The sequence below is a fragment of the Mustela putorius genome, unplaced genomic scaffold (assembly GCF_011764305.1).
Source record: "Mustela putorius furo isolate JIRA1106 unplaced genomic scaffold, ASM1176430v1.1 tig00000095_pilon_pilon_pilon, whole genome shotgun sequence".
NCBI classification, from domain to species: Eukaryota; Metazoa; Chordata; class Mammalia; order Carnivora; family Mustelidae; genus Mustela; species Mustela putorius.
This window is the reverse complement of record NW_025421280.1, coordinates 40,251,965-40,270,965: the sequence shown is the minus strand read 5'-3', so window position 1 is coordinate 40,270,965 and position 19,001 is coordinate 40,251,965. Positions and strand designations below refer to the sequence as shown.

Here is a 19,001-nt window from a genome sequence, read left to right as displayed (position 1 = left end):
CACTGAGCCACCCAGGCGCCCCGGGCCAGGTAGTTTAATGGAGAGGGCGCCGATGGCCGGAGTCAGCCAAGCCGGCAGTCCGAGGCCGGGGTCACTCGGAAGTGGGACAACAGGGTGGCCCTCTCTGCAGCGACCACGGCCCCGCCTCTTCCTAGGCTGGCTGTGGGGGCCCAGCGATGGCCAGAGCGGCCTCCTGGGGTCACAGCTGCTGCTGCCTGCGTGCGGGACAGCGGCCCGGACCCTGGCCCCATCCTCGACTCTCTCTTCATTCTGCCACCTCGCTAGCGGCTGTCTGCTCCCGTCCGGGCCCCCCACCCCCACCCTGCACGTGGCTGTATGGGGACAGCCGGAGACCCAGTGTTGACCGAAGGCTGCCCAGGCGAAGGATGGCCCCTTGACGGGCCGAACACCATCCAGGGGGGCACCTGGCGAGCACTGCAGTCCATTTCTGTGCCCCGCCCCCGTGCCTTTGAAGGTTTAGGTGAGCCGCCTGGGCCAGTCTACAGCCCCCACCCCGCCCCTCCACTGCCCAGTCACACAGAAGCAGCTCTCCCAAGTTCAGACAAGGCAGGCAGCCCTGGAGCCTACCCCTGACCCCAGCTGACACCAGGCACGGAGGCAAGCAGCCGGACAGGAAAGAGGCCAGGACCCATTTGTCGTTTCCAGGAATGTTTATTGTGCCCAGAGGAGCACCCAGCAACGTGCCCTCAAGGAGCTCAAGGTCTAGGGCAGGACAGCTGGGAGTCAGGAAAGGGCATAGGTGGGTAGGCACGGGACCACCCAATGCAGGAAGGGGGGCTGGGGCATGTGTGCCACAGGCAGCCACACCTGGGCCTCCAGCAGACATGGCCGGGGGCAGCACTCAGGGCCACGGCAGGGACCTGGGGCGGCGACAAGGTCGTGCCTTCTTCCCACGGGCAGAGGGTGTGAGCAGACAGGTCAGGGCTGCCGTCCTGGCAGTCCACAGCAGGCTGCGTGGCCCCACACAAGACATGCCTCCCAGTGGATCCGTGGGCTTTGTCTGGGGCCACACTGGCCACTCTGCAGGCAGGAGTTCCCGGACCGGGGCCTGTGTTCCAGCCACAGGCTGTGTGTGCCCACACCCTGAGCCACCACTGTGTGCACAAGCCCCAGTGCCCAATGATGCCCACCGCACTTGGACTCCATGCTCCCCTCTGCTTTTTGTCACCCTAAGACCCTTCAAGTTGTCGCCCCCATTTCACAGATGAGGAAATCAGGACTGGCAGAGGCCAGAGACACGGGCAAAGCTGAGACAGCACAGGGTTTGGGGGAAGTACGGAGCCGGTCCGAGCACTCCCGGCAGCCAGTCCCTCCACTCTTCCCATCTCTACCCTGCTCTGATGGCACTCAGGGGGTCAGGAGGGCGCTCACTGGCTGCTAGACCAGGGCAGGGCAGGGGGAGGCCACTGGCCCTGGAGGGGAGGTAGGTCTGGGGCACAGGTGAGCGGAGAGTTAACAACAAGCGGAGGCCTGCGCAGCAGGGATGCCCCAGGCCTGTGTACCCACCAGGAAGATGCCCCAAACCGGTCAGGCTCAGAACCAAGGCTGCAGTGTGCGTGCGTGTGTGTGTGTGTGTGTGTGTGTGTACACGTGTGCATATACACATGCTGGGATGGCCCTATCTTTTTTAAGACAGTAAAGACTTTATATTTGATTTTAGTAATTTTAATAACAGGGCGCCTGGCTGGCTCAGTGGGTTGAGCCTCTGCCTTCAGCTCAGTCATGATCCCAGGGTCCTGGGATCAAGCCCCGCATCGGGCTCTCTGCTCAGTGGGGAGTCTGCTTCCCCCTCTCCCGCTGCCTGCCTCTCTGCCTGCTTGTGATCTCTGTCAAATAAGTAAAATGAAAAATCCTTAAAAAATAATAATAATTTTAATAGTACTTTGTATACTATTCAACTTTTTTTTAACCCATGCGTGTTAATTCCTTTTATTTTTTAAATTTTTAAAAAGATTTTATTTACTTATTTATCAGAGAGAAAGAGAGAGAGTGAGCGAGCGAGGCACAAGCAGGCAGAGGCAGAGGGAGAAGCAGGCTCCCCACTGAGCTAGGAGCCCAGATTCAGGACTCGATTCCAGGATTCTAGGATCATGACCTGAGCCAAAGATAGTGGCTTAACCGACTGAGCCACCAAGGCATCCCTCTTTTTTAAATTTTTGTAAGTAGGCTCCACACCCAGTATGAAAGGTTTGAACTCAGGACCCTGAGATTGAGACCTGAGTGGAGATCCAGTAGGAGGCTTAACTAACTGAGCCCCCCAGGGAGCCCCCTTTTGTTCTTTTTATTATTATTTTTTTAATTTGTTAGGGGCGCCTGGGGGGCTCAGTGGGTTAAAGCCTCTGCCTTTGGCTCAGGTCATGATCCCAGGGTTGTGGGATCGAGCCCCACATGGGCTCTGCTCAGCAGGAAGCCTGCTTGTGATCTCTGTCAAATAAATAAAATCTTAAAAAAAAAAAAAGATTTTATTTATTTGACAGAGACACAGCTAGAGAGGGAGCACAAGGAGGGGGAATGGGAGAGGGAGAAGCTGGCCCCCCTGCCGAGCAGGAGGCCTGATGCGGGGCTCGATTCCAGGACCCCAAGATCATGACCTGAGCCAAGGGCAGACACTCAACAACTGAGCCAGCCAGGCACCTCCCTTTTGTTCTTTTTAAATGTCAGCAGGTGTCATGCAGTGTAATTATAGGTCATGCATCCTTTCTTTCTTATGCTTTTCTATATGAAAAATTATTTATTTTTTTAAAGGTTTTATTCGTATTTGACAGAGATCACAAGTAGGCACAGAGGTAGGCGGAGAGAGAGGGGGAAGCAGGCTCTCCACTGAGCAGAGAGCCCGATGCGGGGCTCCATCCCAGGGCCCTGGGATCATGACCTGAGCTGAAGGCAGAGGCTTTCACCCACTGAGCCACCCAGGCGCCCGAAAAATATTTTCTAAATAAATCCCCCTCCATGTGTAGCCTGGACTCAGAGACTCCCTTCCAAAGAACAGAGCAGGGAAGGGGAGGGCGGGAATCCGACTGTGGGGAGGCCCCGAAGCCTCTACCTCGGCCTAGCAGTGGAGATCAAGGTCAACTCAGAGGGACGTCGGGGAGCATTGAGAACCCTTAGCAGGAGAGGACCAGACACAACTGCGCTCTTGACTACTCTTGACTCTCTCAACTCTGTGTTCTTCCCCAAAACCCATAACCCTCAGCCCAGATTAGGGGACTTCTTAGAAAATACCTGAGCAGTCCCCAAACTGTCAAGCTCGTGAAAAACAAGGTACAACTGAAGAAGTGTCCTAGATTTCGAGAGAGTAAGCAGACACGACGGGTACACAGCTGCTGGACAGAGAAGGACCCTAGTGGCAGAGCCCAGGAGGTCGGACGAAGGTCTGGAGGCGGCTGATGGGAGCGCACACACGTGAGTTTCTTGCTTCGCACAAGGTATCAACACGAGGGGCACGGCAGGGTCCGTGAGACTCTATACTGGCTCTTTTATAAACCTCAAAGTACTCCAAGACGAAAATCTTAATTTTTTTTTTTTTTAAGACATCTCTGTGCCCCACAAGGGGCTCAAACTCACAACCCTGAGATCAAGAGTCGCGTGCTCCATCGACTGAGCCGGCCCGGTGCCCACAAGATGGAGGTTTTAAAACAAACACGAAGAAGGGTGCCTGGGGGCTTGGTCGGTTAAGCGTGTGACTCTTGTTCTCAGCTCAGGACGGGATCTCAGGGTCCTGAGTTCAAGCCCTTTGTAGGGCTCCACACTGGGCGGGGAGCCCAGTTAGAAATAAAATAAATGCGGACGGACACCTGGGCAGCTCCATCGGTAAAGAGTCTGCCTTCAGGGTGCCTGGGTGGCTCAGTGGGTTAAGCCGCTGCCTTCGGCTCAGGTCATGATCTCAGGGTCCTGGGATCGAATCCCGCATCGGGCTCTCTGCTCAGCAGGGAGCCTGCTTCCCTTCCTCTCTCTCTCTCTCTGCCTGCCTCTCTGCCTGCTTGTGATCTCTCTCTGTCAAGTAAATAAATAAAATCTTAAAAAAAATAAATAAATAAAGAAGAAAATAACTGTTAAAAAAAAAAAAAAAGAGTCTGCCTTCAGCTGGGATCGCCACCCCAGGGTGCTCGGATCGAGCCCTGCCTGCTTCCCCGATCCATCTGCCTGCCTTTCTGCCTGCTTGTGATCTCTGTCTTTCTCTGTCAAATAAAGAAAGAAAATCCTTGAAAACAAAGAAGCGAGCAAACAAAAGAGGGAACCCAGGAGTCCTGCTCAGTAACGGGATTAGCAGGCTCCCTGGAGGCAGCACCTCCCTTGCTTGTCCAAGTGTAGATGTGCTACCTTTGACCCACCAATGCCACTCCTGTAAAGGTACCCCAGAACAACCCCAGCCTGTGTGTTGTCGTGTGGTTTCCAATGGGGGTGGAGAAGGAACCCCAGCAGGTGGCTTGCTAGGTCAGGGGACCGCATGGGAGGCCCCGGCTGCAGGGCCTCCGCACTCCCCTGGTCGCCACCCGCCCTGCCTAGGGAGAGGAAGACCCTTCTGCCAGATGGTCCTCTCTCGCACGGGGCAAGCGGCGCTCCACTGGGCCCGGTGGTCACCACACAGAGGGCCCTGGCTCAGCCCCTCAGAGCCGAGTGAGGGCAGCCAGGCCCTGACCCCCCCTGGTCTCACCAGCATGGGTTCTGCACAGGTGGCTCTGGTCTGTGTGTGGCCTGGTTCCAGGCACAGGGGTCCGGCAGCACAGAGCGCGCTATCCAGCAGGGGCACCCCCGTGTCCAGTCTCTGAGCCGCAGGGGAGCCCAGGGCCTAAGCCTGGCTGGGGCGCTGGGACTTCTCTGGGAGCAACTTGGCCTGAGCCATTTCCCTTGTAAGTGGGGACACTGGGGACAGCAACCCGGTGACCCAGGGCTGTCACAAACATTGACTGGGAGGGAGATAGGAGCTCTGAAATGGCAGGGAAGGGGACCCTGATGCCAGCTTGGCACCCCTCCAATGCAGTACCACAGCTCCCAGGCCGGTCCCGCACCCCGACCGGGACCCTGCCCCGCGGGAGCGCCCACACCTTAGCTCAGGGTCCTCAGGGCCGGCACCCACCAGAGGCTCCATCTCACATCTGGGCCCTGCCGGGCAAGGGCTCCGCGCACAGCCGCGGCCACTGTGCTGGACGGAACAGAACCCTAAGCCCGGTCTCTTCCAGAATCTGGGGGGCCCTGCGGTTCCGGTGGAGGTGGAGATGGCAGAGGCAGCAGAGCGGGTCCCACCAGCTCAGTCTACAGGGAGCTGGGACCCCAGACGGAAGGACAGGAGGGTGGACGGCCTGGCCTTGGGTGCGGGGCCAGTCTGGACTTCATGGCCCCGGGGTGAGCAGCATCCTCACCGCCCCAGGCCTGACCCCCAGGGAGGGGCCCATGCCCAGCTGTGTCCCCGGGGCTCTCTAGGTACCGGGACATACCCAGACCATGGGAGCCGGGGGTCTAAGCTGTGGCAGGTCAGGAGTCACGGGGAGTCGGGGGGCGCCCGCCCAGGGCGCAGGTGCTGGTGGGCCTGCTGGGCAGCAGCAGAATGCTGCTGCCGGGTGTGAACACATGTGTTGTGGAAAATCCACAAAATGGAGAACCGAAAGTTGGCCCTTCTCCCAGGCAGCCTGGCCCATGGGCCATACCAAGCAGAAAGGAAGGGGGGGGCGCATCCTGGAATGTACCACTGGCTTCCCCATCACTGCTGCACATGGTCCGACCCCCCACCCCCGAGGCTGAGGGTGAGCCCTGGGGCGGGGGGCGCTCCACCCAGAAAGAGGTGATCCTCCAGGCACAGGGCCTGGGGGCTGGTCAAGCCTGATGAGCCCTTGGTCCACAGCAGCCTGCCTCAGTTTATCCCTTACACGCAGTGAGTGGGCGCTACCGTAGGAGCAACCAGCACTCGGTTTCAACCCAGGTGACCCCTGGCACGGTGACTATCCAAGGGCCGGGGAGGGGGACACGCAGTGATGCTTTCGGAATGCTTCCTGTCACTGAGTGTCATGCAGAACTAGTATCACACAAAGTACGTTGGCGTCCTCAGCTGTGCATTCTGACAGGACAATTTCCATCTGACTTCAACGAGGGGACACGGGGTCTTGGCGCATTCAGTAAAGAAGACGGTGGCGCCCAGGTGAGGGGGACAATGCAAGGGCTGGAAACAGACCCACTCGCACTCGGAGCCCAGCGTGCGGTAAGGACAGACTGTCCACAGGGGCAGGAGTGGCTTCTGTGGGAAACGGAGTCAGGGAAACCTATTCGGAAAAGCAGTTTGGGCTCCCACAGTCCTTCCCGGAAGCACTTTCCCAAATTAGACCAAAAATTTAAATATATATGTAAAAAAGAAACCATTACATTTCCAGAAAAACACATCAAATGTTTTATAATCTTGGAGTAGAGAAAATACTTCTGAGCATGACATAAAATGCAGAAACCATATATGAAAACAGCTATCAATTAATAATAATGATTTTAAATGCTTAGCAAAAATGGTATGAATTTTTTAGAAATCGGAGGAAAAAAACGCAGTCCAAGTCAAAAACAAATTATAGATGGGGGGAGAAACAGGAAATGGGTTAATTTCCTTCATATGTAAAGTGCTCCTAGAAAACAATAACACCAACAACCCAATGGAAAAGTGGTTGAAGAATATTAAATACAAGCGGCTTTTACATATGTACACATTCATAACAGATACAGACTTTTGAAGTGATTATATAAGTGGCAAAAATTAAATTGGACTAGGGGCGCCTGAGTGGCTCAGTGGGCTAAAGCCTCTGCCTTCTGCTCAGGTCATGATCCCAGGGTCCTGCGATGGAGCCCCATTGGGCTCTCTGCTCAGCAGGGAGGCCTGTTTCCCTTCTTCTCTCTCTGCCTGCTTGTGATCTGTCAAATAAATAAAATCTTTAAAAATAAATAAATAAACTGGACAAAACTATTGCTACGTTTCATTTCCCTTTAGGAAACACAAGTAAGTAAAGCTATAATGAAATACTATTTTAGGGGGCCTGCGTGGCTCAGTGGGTTAAAGCCTCTGCCTTCGGCTCAGGTCACCATCCCAGACTCCTGGGATGGATCCCCGAGTCGGGCTCTCTGCTCAGCAGGGAGCCTGCTTCCCCCCTCTCTCTGCCTGCCTCTATGCCTCCTCGTGATCTCTGTCTGTCAAATAAATACATAAAATATTAAAAAAAAAAAAAGAAATACTATTTTACCCCAACCAGATGTGCAAACGCAAGCATCAGAAATGGGCGTCAGGCCCGTCCTTCCTCGGTGCTTGGTGGGAGGCAACCCCGTAAGGCCTGTTACAGAGATGGAGCACAGATTCAGAGACCTGTGACAAGCCCTTGGACCCAGCACTCCCGCCCTAAAGAACGTAGCTTCAGGCTGACCTGCAGAAATGTTCCCGCTCGGATACAAAGACACTTGTACAAGCTTAATCAATCTAGCCTTGCTTGTTACAAAAAGCCTAGAAAGAACCGAAATTTCTACCAACAGGAAACAATAAATCCCGCGCTAACACCATAGGATGACACAATTGAAATGAATGGCCCAGGACAGGGAGAGCTCCTCCCCCCACAGCTATGTTGGCCAAAAGGGTTACATGTAAAGGGAAAGAAGTTTTGCATCAACACATCGGATGTGCGCGCTCAGACTTTCTTCCTTGACGCATGAGAAAGAGCCCAGGAGGGGGGAGCCGGGCGCTGGAGGTCAGGGACTGGAGGCGCGCCAGTTTTCCCCCAACGCCCTTCCAAACTCCCGAACTGTTTACTCTGTGCATCCAAGAACATTTCGGTTCCAATTCTAAACAAGCTGTTTTCAGCTTACTGGGTTTGCGGCACTCCGGCTCCCGGGGCACCTGCCCTCGGATGGGGTCCCAGGGCAGCGGGGAGGGGGTGGGGTGTGCTTCGGGGAAGAAACACTGTAGCAGCAGACGGAGAAAGTCAGGCCTGTTGAGGAACACGAGCCACGCCGGGGTCATTTGTGCCAGGCCGGGACGCAGGGCATGTCAGCAACAACGGCCGACCTCTGGCATGCAAAGGCCCTGTGGCGGGCAGGGACAGTCTCTCCGGAGTGCAGCGCTGCTCCTCAGCGCCGGGTCGTATCAAACGGCCCTGAGCGCCCGGCGACCGGCGCCCGTGGGGCCCGGGAGGGACGGGGCACCAGCCGCCCGCGCCTCGGCCCCTCCCCAGGCAAGGGCACTGCGGCGTCGGAGAAGGGCGGGGCGGGACCCCCGGGCCCGGGGGCGCGCGGAGTCCCGGCGGCAGGCCTCGAGGGAGGGGAGTCCTCGCGCGCGCCCCCGCCCCGTCACGGCGACAGGGCGGCACGGACACGCGGCCCGCCCCCCGGGCACGTGGCGAGCACGCAGGGGACGGAGCACCCGGGCCCGAGTCCCCGCCGCGACCCCGGCTCTGCGTCCTCTCAGACGCCGACGTCCGCGCGGGCCCGCCTCACGGCAGCCCGTGCTGCGGGCGGGGAGGTCGGGGCGCGCAAAGGAGCGGGCGCCGGGAGGGCTGCGGGGTGCGAGCGGCGGCCACTTACCCCTCCTCCCGGGTCCTGCGGGCCGCCGCCGCCGCCGCCTCGGCGCGCGGTACCGCCACTTCCGCTTCCGCCCCGGCCGCGCCCCCACGGCGCCAGCCCCGCCCCCAGGACGAAGCCCCGCCCCGCCCTTAAAGGGGCCGCGGAACCCAGGAGGCCTCGGACTGAACTCTGGGCCCCGCCAACGCCACGCGGGCTGAGTCGCCACGGACCGTTCTCGCTCTGGGGAAGCGCAGAGGACCCCCCAGGGGCTGGTGGTGAGGTCCAGGGAAACCCTGGCTCAGCCCTGCTTTCAATGGCTCCCCGGGAGGCCACGCTCTGATGGCCCCAAGACGGAAGTGCTCCCCCATCCCAGTCCCTGCTCCCTTTCCAGGGGGTACCCCGCTGGGCCTCTGGACCTGCCAGGGTCAGGGTGGGTTCGGTGGGTTCTCCTGGCTCTCCGTGCAGGCGAGGGTGGTGAGGACGGGCGGGGCAGCACCTCCCAGACCTCGTGTCCTTACTTACCACAGGGGAGCGGACCACCACGCTCCCAGGAGGCACAGGCCTCAGGCACCTGGGGCCGCAGGCTCCCTACCCCTCCATCACCACCCAACCAGTAGCCTCGAGGGGTGGGACTCTGGATGGGACCCAAAGCCACCTCCTCTTCCCCAAGGGCAGTGACCAGACCCCTGCATTTGTCCCACTCACTGGGCCCTGAAAGGCATGCATGAGCCACAAAGAAAGAGGAACCCTAAAATTTTAAATCTTTAATTTGTTTTCACGTTTTTCCTTCTTTTTGCTTCCAAAAGGAAAGGAGAGCGTAGCTCCGCGCCTGTACATCGTCCACGGCCCCTGGGCTGGGGCAGGTCCCGGCCCGGCCCCCGACGCCCGACCCCCAGCTGTCTCGGAGGACTGGGGTGCCCGGGGGGGGGGGGGGTTCACATGCAGCCCCCGGGCCGGGGCGGGGGCGAGGTCCAGGCGCCGCCTTATTGCTGAAGTCCGGCTCGGCTCAGGGCCCGGCTACACGCGCTGGCTGGGCAGCTCCTGGGATATGAAGCGGCGCAGGCGCTCCAAGTACTGGCTGTAGAGCTCGATGTCGTTGTGCCCGGCGCCCTCCACCCACAGCGGCTCCACGGCCTTGGGGCAGCGCTCATAGAGCGCCAGCCCGTGGGAGAAGTCGATTACTTCGTCCTCTGTGCCGTGGATGATGAGCACCGGTGACGTGATCTTGGACACCTTCTCGATGCTGTAGGGGAAGGCACCGCCAGGCTCTGAGCAGTGCCCCGCCCCGCAGAAGCCCCTCCCCTGACCCCCACCGGCCGCCATCCCCAAACCCCCCTTTTACTTGGGGAACGCATCGAAGCAGTAGGTCTTCTTGGTGTCAGGGAAGGCAACGCGCATGCCCGAGGTGAGCGGGGAGTGCAGCACCACGGCAGCGCACTCGTAGCGGGAGGCCAGGTCCACGGTGGGCACCGTGCCGATGCTCTGCCCATACAGGACGATGCTATCCGGGCTGATGCCGTACCTGGCGGGGAGGGGCGAGGGGGGCGGGGAGACGGCAGGATCAGCCACAGCCAGCAGCAGCTACAGCAAACAGCACATTCCCCGCCCCTCCGCCCTGCCCTCCCAGGGCAGCCCCCCATTCTCCCTGCGTGGCTCTGGGCAAGGGGGTTGGACTCAGAGACAACCCCCCCACACACTCCCCAGCACTGTCTCTCAACAGCGAACAAGTGCACTCAGTAAGGAGGAAGGGCCTGGGCAGATGCACAGATGGCTGGCGCGGCTGCAGCCCCACCCAGCACTAACCCTGTTTCAGCAACAGCATCAACCTGGATCACAGGCGTGGGGTGCCCTCCTGTGGTGCCCCTGGTGAGGGCCCCCACGCCATGCTTGGGGTTCGGGGGGACAGGGCAGGCGCTGAGGCCTCTCCTGCCCCCCTCCCACTTGACCAGAGACACACCCAGTTCCTGAGAGCACAGGCAGGGGACCTGTCTTCCTCCCACCACCCCTCACCCATCCATGCCCTTCACCAGGAGAAGTCACGGTAGCTGTGTATCCTGATTTCACCAACCAGTCTCCAGCCCCTCGCTGTGTGGCCTCAGTTAGGGGCTCAGCACAACCCAGACGAGCAGAAGTGGTGGCTCCTGTGTGTAGGTGGGCACCACATCCTGCATCCGGGTCCCAGCCCTTCCCTCTACCCTGCACCCACTCCCCCCAATGACTCCCCTAGCACCACACCCCACCCCCAGCACAGCTGACCCGGCCCCAAGTCAGCTCCACAGCCTCCAAGCGCCCATTCCCATCTGCACAGGGACCTACCAACCACCCTCCCAGGGGAAGAGGCCTCCATGATTCTCCCATAGACCTGGACCCTGACACCTCAAGGGAAGGCCCCTCTGCGTCTCACCTGTGTAACCCCCCCAAGCGGCAAGACTCCACCTGTCTACCCAGGGGCCACCCCATCTGTCTCTGTTATGGGAGGCAGCACTCCAGGTCACAGCTGCCTGGCCCCAGGCTTCAGGGACCCCATCTGGCCTTCGGCCCACCACCCTGACCACGGCTCCGCAGCCAGCGCCCCACACCACAGGAGGCACCACCACCCTGAGCAGCAGTCCGGTCCCAACCCTTGGACACCACCCTCTAAAACACGTAACAGGCGGCAGGTGCAGCGACGGGTCTTCCGCAGCCCTCCCAGGCCCCCCGTCAACACCAGAGTCGAGCCTCCTGCCCTCCTGCTGACTCTTTCCGAGGGATCGGATCTCTGAGGACAGTGCCGGCAGCAGGACAGACGGTGGGACGGACACGGCTCAGAGCCCTTGCCCCAGAGCAGGCCGTGATCTGCCAGCCCCCACCCAGCCAGCAGGACCCGCAGCAGGAAGGGCTGAGGAAGCCGAGGGCAGCACGTCCCTGCGCCATGCCGCCCAGAATGGGTCCCCTGTGCCAGGGTGGTACCAGGGGACCCCACTCCTGGGGCCTGCAGCCCGGAATGCCTGGTGCATCACTTCGGCAACCAGGGTCCCCAACCTCCCCAGGGCAGGCTGACTTTGGTCCCTGCGGGAACGGGGGGTGCAGGGGGGACCGGCAGGACTGAGACAGGGAGCCCCGAGGAGGCAACAGGCAGGGCAGCGCCTCCAGGAGGACCAGAGGTAGTCAGGGAGGCCTCCTTCCGCAGGATTCTTTGGATTCTCAGACACCAGGTAAGTAAGTGGGAAGCGGGCTGCCCGGCAGCTGGATGAAAAGCATGGGGGGGCTCCAGGGGCGGAGGTATGGCCCCAACTTCAGCTGCCCTGAGGCAATCACACAGGTTCGAGCTGGGGGCCCATACCCAGGGAGGACCTAGCCTCTGCCTGCTACCCTCCCACTGGCCCCCAGGGCTGTGCTAGACACCGAGCTGACAGAACCGTCTAGAACCTTCCAGAACCCTCCAGGTCCAGAGGAGCCCTACCCCCAAAAGGAGACCACAGCCACTGGCCACTCATGCCTCATGGGCCGGCCCTGCAACATGACAAAGCAGCCCCACTCTACCCTGAAAACCACATCTCCCCGGACAGCCGGACTCTCCGGAGTCCTCGGGCAGCCTGCGGGCGTCCTCCCCGGCCACCCTCCAGCCATGCCCTGCGGGCGGAGCCTCCGCTCCCCCAGGGACACCCCCAGCCCATCCACATCCACTCCCGGCAAGGGGGTCCCAGGAGGAGAGGAGCGCCCGCCCCACCTCCCGCACGTCAAGTCTGCCTGTCACACCATGGGGACACGGGTCAGGCCTCGCCCTGGGGCCCAGCGTGGCCGCGGATGGCTCCATCTCACGAGGGCCCCCCTGCCAGGCCCGAGTCCCCAGGCGGCCACCCCCAGCCCAGCACGAAGCTCACCGCGTGCGCAGCGCTTGCCAGGCGGCATCGATGTCGGCGTACAGGTTCTTCTCGGAGGGCTTGCCCGAGCTGGCGCCGTAGCCCGAGTAGTCGTAGGAGAACACGTTGCAGCTGATGCGCGTGCCCAGGCCGATGTAGAAGCTGCTCATCTGGCCCAGGTCCACCGCGTTGCCGTGTGAGAAGAGAACCGTGTACCTGCGGCAGGGAGGGGGGCCGGGCAGGTCAGGGGGAAAGGGACAAGACACACCCCTGCTCCGCCACAGACGAGAGTGTCCATGAGGGAGGCAGGCCGCCTCTTCTGGCTCCTCCTGGCTCTGGGTCTTGGGCAGGGGACAGCCGGCAGGGCCACAGACGTGCCCTCTGTGCAAGGGAACCACGGGGACCACCGATCACAGTCTCGGCCTAGGGCGGACCACGGCCCGGGCCCAGAAGGCATAGTGACTGCCGCGTCCCTCTGGGCGATGGCTGTCTCTCCGCGGGATCCCTCCTTTTAGAGGACTTCCACAGCCCGAGGACAGCACGCACAGACACCCGCTGCCTAGACCTATCCGGAGAGTGAGACAGCGGCTTCTCCTCCCGGCAGCTGGCACCAGCCCTGGCCCCCACAAAGGAATGAAGCCGATCCCTACCTACCCTCCCCACTCCCACAGAACGTGACCCCAGCACTCACGTCCGCCCTGCAAGACTGCTGGCAGAGCAGGACCTGCCCCAGGTCACCGACAGGCTGGCTCCTGGCCAGTGGACTCAAGCCTTCTTCCTCCAGCACCCCTGGCCCCCAGCCTAGCTCAAAGGTAAACACTTGCCCTTTGAACTCCGATTGGGAGTCAGAACCCCGCCTGCCCTAATGGCAGAAGCACCTGGAAGGCCCCACCTCTCTCCCACTACTGTACTCCCAGAAGAGCTGCACTTCCAGGCCCCAAGGACACCCTCGGCAGGAGGAATCAGACCTGGCCAGAGCCACCTGCCAGGCTTCACGTGCCCCGGCCCCAAAGCAAATGCCAAGGCCTCACTGAGGGCCCAGCCCCCAGGAGCCCTTCCCAGAGCAGGTGTGCGCCGAAACCCTGAAGCAGGCAGCCGCTGGCCAAGGAGGTGACATGGTCACTCAGAACCGCCTCCCTGGGCCTCGGGCCACTCATCTGCAAGACAGGGCCTGCACCTCGAAGGACGGCCGGCCTGACGGTCCCGGGGGCTTTGGGTGGAGAGAGGCCCGCCCTCAGTGGAAGTCAGCTGCCGCCCTGCTGGCCAGAGTGTTCCCAGGGCGCCTGCCCCACCAGACAGGCTCTCACCTGGCTCTGGCCGTGCAGCACGACCCCGGCAGGAAATGAGAGGCCCGAGGACAGAGCACATCCTGCACCTGGAGCCTCCAGGTCCCCCTCGCTAGCTCCTTCCCCGCCCCCCAACGTGGCCCCAGACCCCCGGCACACGTGGCGACCCCGAGGCTCACCTGGCACCAGGCACGCAGCGCACGTACATGCAGGAGATGCGGCTGCCCCGGCTGCTCTTGGTCAGGAAGACCTCGATGGTGTCCAGCTCGCGCTGGCCGTACTGGAAATCAGCACGCTCCATCAGGTGGAGCTTCCAGCGCCCAGGGGTGCCGGCAGAGGCCCGCAGGGTCCCCGAAGGGGCGGCCCCTGCTCCAGCAGGCCCTGGCTCGGGCTCGGGCACCAGCGAGTAGGTGGGCTCTGGCGGCAAGAAGGCGAGCTTGGCAGCAATGCGGCCAGGGCAGGGTGGGCAGCAGAAAAGGCAGCAGAGCTCGCTCACCGACAGGCCGTTCATGGCGGGCGCCGGGCCCCAGGGTGGGCCTCGCGTGGCAGGGGAGGGGTGGGGGTGCTCTGAGACGCGGGCAGGGGGGAGGGCAACCCCCGGCCACCGCCCCAGACAAGAGCCCCCTTAGGAGGCCGCAGCCCAGCCCCATCGTGGTCCAAGCCGAGCCCCTGGGAGCCTCGCAGACTTGCATCTCCACGTCGTGCAGAGGAAAACCCTGCAGGGGAGGAGTGAGAAATGGGGTTCCCTCGGGGTTGCGCCGGGAGGCGCGTGACCCAGTCTTATCCACACCAAGCCTCCTGGATCCCTCCCAGTCCCGTCCACCCTCTTCCGCCCAAATGCTCCACCCCCCACCCCAGGGGCCTGGGGGCCCAGCTCGTCCTCCAAGGGGACCAGGTACCTCCCAGGGGGCTTGGTGGGACCCAAAGCTGACGAGACCAGCGCTTGCTACACCCTTCCCTCAGCGTCCAGCCGCCAGCACTGGCCATGTGAGCCCCCACCTGTCAGCCCCGGCTCGGCCCGCAGGCTGGGCTGGGCCATCAGAGCCCTGGCTTACCCCAGCTGTCCCCACACAGCCCCTGCTCTGGGTCCACACATACGCGGTCACCCTCCCTACGCCTCTATCCCCACAGCCGGCCCAGACTCTCCCCCAGCCCAACTCTGTGCTCTCAAGGACTCATGTGCCAGCCCCTGGTGACACAAGGTGGCCAAGGTGAGGACAGCCTGCTGCCTGGAGGGCCCTGGGAGTGTGCTCCAGAGGGCCAGGCCCCGGGGCAGGCCTGCACTGTCCAGAGGCAAGGGACATACAACAAACAAAGGCTCTGGTAACAAAAGCAGGATACATCCAGAGGCTGAGCTGGGACAATGACTCTCCCCGTGCTGGGGCCAGGCTTGGGGGAGGGGCCCTGGGGCCTGAAGGAGTCCGGCCCTGGCACTACCAGCCCAGCTCTGGCAGCACAGGGCTGTGTGGCCTCAGGCAAGGCTCTCTCCCTGCCTGGGCCTCTGTGCCCTCGCTGACCAGCAAAGACGCATCTCAGCTCCCAGGGGGAGTAGACAACTTGGCAGCAGACCAGGGTTGGGGGGAGCAGAGACACCCACCGCGCACGGGACAGACTTCAGCCTTGCCGCGAGAGCCGACAGTCCCACACCAAGCCGCCAACGCAGGCACGGGAAGAAACCCAGAGGCTCGAGGAAGACCTCACCGCCCAGTAGGCCTTTCCCTCCAGACTGAGACGGAGAGAGGCACTCATGAGTCCGCCGCAGTGGCAGAGCACCCTGGCGTGTGCCATTCTGGGGCGCTGGCACTTGGGACACACAGACTCAGAGCAGAGCAGGCCACAGCCCTAAGACACACCTGCTCCCCCCAGACCTGTGTGACCTGCCACCACGGGATGGAGACTGCCCAGATCCGCGGCACACGGGACCGGTGGGCGGGAGCTGGGAAAGCCAAGGCGGCCCTGAACTGGCAAAACTCCCGGGCAGGCCGCGCCCCGCACGTGCGAGTGGTTCTCACTCCCAGAGGAGGAGAGTTCGCCCCCAGGACACTAGCCACCAGGGAGAAACATTCTAGGTCGTGAGGACGCGGGAAGGGTGCTCCCGGCACTGCACGGGGGAGGCCAGGGATGCTGACAGACACACAACACAGCACAGGATGCCCTCCCTTTGCCCAAAAAGGAATGACGTGTCCCCAGATGTCAGCCAGTCCACCCGGCCTCCCGCTTCGATATATTCTCGGAGATCCAGACCCAAACACGGCCAATGCACTGGGCGGGGAGGAAGAGCTGGGCTGCACCTCGCACGGCTCAGTGAAGATCGGCGTGGAGAGGAAGGCCTGGCTGAGAGCCAGGTGGGCAAGCAAGAGCCCCCCGGCCACTAAGGAAATGAAGGCGCACACCTTCATTCACCCGCTGCCCACGCCAGAAACACGGGTGTCCTCCTGGACTCCTCCCTCCACCGGGGTCTGACGGGTCTTCCTCCAACCAACACCTGGTCCACCTGCCGCCACCTCTCATGCGGGCTGCGGCGCTGTCCAGCTGGCGGCTTGCTCCCCACCCCCACACGGCTCTCCCAGCACACACCCAAGCACACCACTTCTCTGGAGGCCCCTGACCTCCCCTACTTTCAGGATAGAAACCCAATCCCTGGCACAGGCTGCCACAGGCTGACCCCCGCAGCCTCCCTCACCGTGGAACCCACTCCCCTGGCTCTCCCTAGACCAGCCGGAGTCCATGCAGCTGCCCTGCCAGGAACCCCTTCCGCAGTCTCACTAGATGGTCCTTGCCCCTTGTCCTGTCCACCCTTTGGATCCCCCTTCCAGCGCCCTCGGAGAGGCCTTCCGAAGCAGGGCAAGGCGCTATGCTCTGCGGGTCCAGTGGGTCCAGGTCTGCCTCCACCGCACTCACCAGAAGTTGTATTTAGGGTTTAGCCAACGCCCCCAGGGCAATCGGAGCGCAGGACAGCTTGCTGCACCCGCAGACCCACTGGGCGAGTGACAGGAGGTGAAGACTAAAGGGGAAGCTGCGGAGTCTGCGAGGCTTGACAGGGAGGTAGGACAGTCTCTTCTTGGGCCACGCATACCTGGGACCTCCCGCGTGCCACTTACGAGTGTCCCCGAGTAAGTCCTGAGAGCGGGGCCTCCGCCGGGCGGTGCACACCCACTGCTTCGCTCACTGGGCGCAGGCCCCTGGCCCCCGCCGCTGGTCTACAGGTGCACCACTGAGCGCACCGCCGCCGGCCCCCGCCCCCGCCAGGCCCCGCGGGCGGCTGGGGTTCCGAGGACCCACAAGGAACCCGGCAACCGCAGCATCTACGATGACCTACATAGGCGCGACGCCGACGGCACCTGGCCCGGCCAGTCGGGGCGGGAAAGCCGCCGGGAAGAAGGTGCGTCTGAAAGGGCAGGCTGAGGCTGGGTGACAGGGAACAGGGAAGCGCCAAACCCCAGGGGTGAGGGCGGGTCCCAGGAGCTGCTGGTCTCCTGCCTGAGTGGAAACCGGTCCGAAGAGGCGACCAGAGGGGTCCCCGGGGGCGCCGGGGTTGGGTCGGGCGGCGCCCGTGGGCCCTGCGGCGGAGTTCGCGCTCCATCCCGGAGGAGTCCTGGGCCGAGCACCGACCCAGGGTGCGGCGCTGCGGTGTGTGCCCTGGCGGCAAGCGGAGGCCGGCAAGGCCCCCCGGGTGCTCCAGGCGGCCGGAGGACGCCTGCGAAGGGGCCGGCGAAGGGGCCCGGGAGACGTTCAGGAAGCAGGGCGCCGCCGCGGGCTGCTGCGGTGCGCGCGGGGCCGGGCTGCGGGGTCGGGCGGTGGTCGGCGGCTGGCGGCCCGCGGCGGCGCCCTGCCGGGGTCGGAACGCGGGTCCGCGACGTCCGGCCTGATCCGCGGGCCCCACAGCCCGGCCCGCGGCCTCCCCGAGAGCGAGGGGTCGGGGACGTCCCACCCGGCTGTCCCGGCCTCGCGGGCAGGCCCCGCTCCCCAAACGGCCGCGGGCGGCCCTGCGGTCGCCCCGCGCCGCGCTCGCCGCTGCTGGGCACTCACCGCCGCGGCCCGCGCCCCCCGGCCCCGGGGCCGCGCTCCATGGCTCCCGGCCGCCCGCCCGTGCGTCCGTCGGTCCCTCGGCGCCCCGGCCCAGCCTCCTGCGCCGCCGCCGCCGCCGCCACCGCACCCCCACGGGCGGAAATGAGCCTCGATCCCGCCGCCGCCCCGGACGTGACGCGCCACGCGCGCGGGGGCCCAGAGGCTGCGGACGGGCGCCGGCGCTGCGTGCTTCCGGGGGCCAGGGGGCGGAGTTGGGGCGGGGGCGGACACGGGGTGGGCGGGGCAGGATCGTGGTTGGCGGAGCCGGGATTGGGGGAGGAGCTGACTCGCTGGCGGGGCGGGGCATGGCGCGGTGGGCGGGGCCGGCTCCCGCGGGCGGGCGTGGCGGCGTGCGGGGGGCCGAGCCCCGGGTCGCGGCCGCGGTTTTCCGCAGAGACGCAGCCATTCATTCGTTCTCTCGCTCATCCCAGGTCCAGGGCTGGGGAGAGGCGAGCGGGGCACTCGCTGCGGAAGCCGAATTTACAGAGGCGCCATAGAGCTCCGTCGTGGGGATAAGAATGTTCACGCGCTATCGAGAAAGAACAAAATTTTCTCGGAACGGGGCCCTGACCCAACGCGGAGGGAGGCAGGGTCACGGAGTGCAGGGGCGGGTCCGACCTTTTCCAGAATCCTGAAGTTTTGTTCGCCGTGGATTATTTTGCGTTAATTTCGGCTTTTTAAATATTGCATTAAAATACGAAGAATCTTTGCACCTGCGCTCTCCGGCGTCCCTTGAGTTTGTGCCCCGCGCTCCTCACCCTGGGTCGGCCTCAGCTCCCGCCGCGAGGAGGGAGCGAGGAAGGAACAGAGACAGATAAGGATGTGGGCTGGGAGCGAAAAGGGGGTGCGCCAGGCCTTTGCGGATGAACCTCCGCTGAGACGGTGGTCGGACAAGCCTGCGGAAGAGGTGACCGGGACAGTCTGCAGAGGCCCTCGGGCCCCAGCCTGCAGGCAGGACTGCAAATGAGCGGAACAGCCTTGCCCTTCCAGGCCCGCACACTGCCTCGACTCGCATTTTCCCGGCCCGCCTGCCTTTTCCACCCCATGTCCGCAGCCCCAGCCCCCACACCTCCCCCCTAACTCTACCCCCATGGCTCCCCCCAACTCTAACCTTCAGTTTTGTTTACAGAGATAAGCCCCAAACTCTGGGCTTCCCAGGCAGCCCTCCCCCAGGGCCCCAGTCCCCCTGACAAGGGCCTGGAGAGGCCCGGGCTGGGGAGGGGAGACTGCCCAGGGGTGGTTTCCCCTGGTTTCCTCTGGCCACCTG

The 19,001-nt window shown here is 62.8% G+C and overlaps 1 protein-coding gene across 1 annotated transcript; it reads right to left on the bottom strand.

The window, feature by feature from the left end:
- Positions 1-9,287: 9,287 nt before the first annotated feature.
- Positions 9,288-17,845, bottom strand: ABHD17A (abhydrolase domain containing 17A, depalmitoylase). The gene is made up of 5 exons (XM_045087435.1): positions 17,696-17,845; positions 13,846-14,382; positions 12,402-12,596; positions 9,881-10,060; positions 9,288-9,781 (listed from the first exon to the last, which is right to left on the bottom strand). The coding sequence occupies exons 2-5, from the start codon at positions 14,175-14,177 to the stop codon at positions 9,556-9,558; spliced, it is 933 nt and encodes a 310-aa protein (XP_044943370.1). The 5' UTR covers positions 14,178-14,382; positions 17,696-17,845; the 3' UTR covers positions 9,288-9,555.
- Positions 17,846-19,001: the final 1,156 nt, after the last annotated feature.

Bases quoted from the DNA above. Each gene is read 5' to 3' on its own strand.
- ABHD17A (XM_045087435.1), bottom strand. From the start codon at position 14,177: ATGAACGGCCTGTCGGTGAGCGAGCTCTGCTGCCTTTTCTGCTGCCCA. The intron at 12,597-13,845 runs GTGAGCCTCGGG...TCCCTGCCGCAG, and splicing joins CGCTGCGTGCCTGGTGCCAG to GTACACGGTTCTCTTCTCAC. The intron at 10,061-12,401 runs GTGAGCTTCGTG...CCTCCCCGCCAG, and splicing joins TGGCAAGCGCTGCGCACGCG to GTACGGCATCAGCCCGGATA.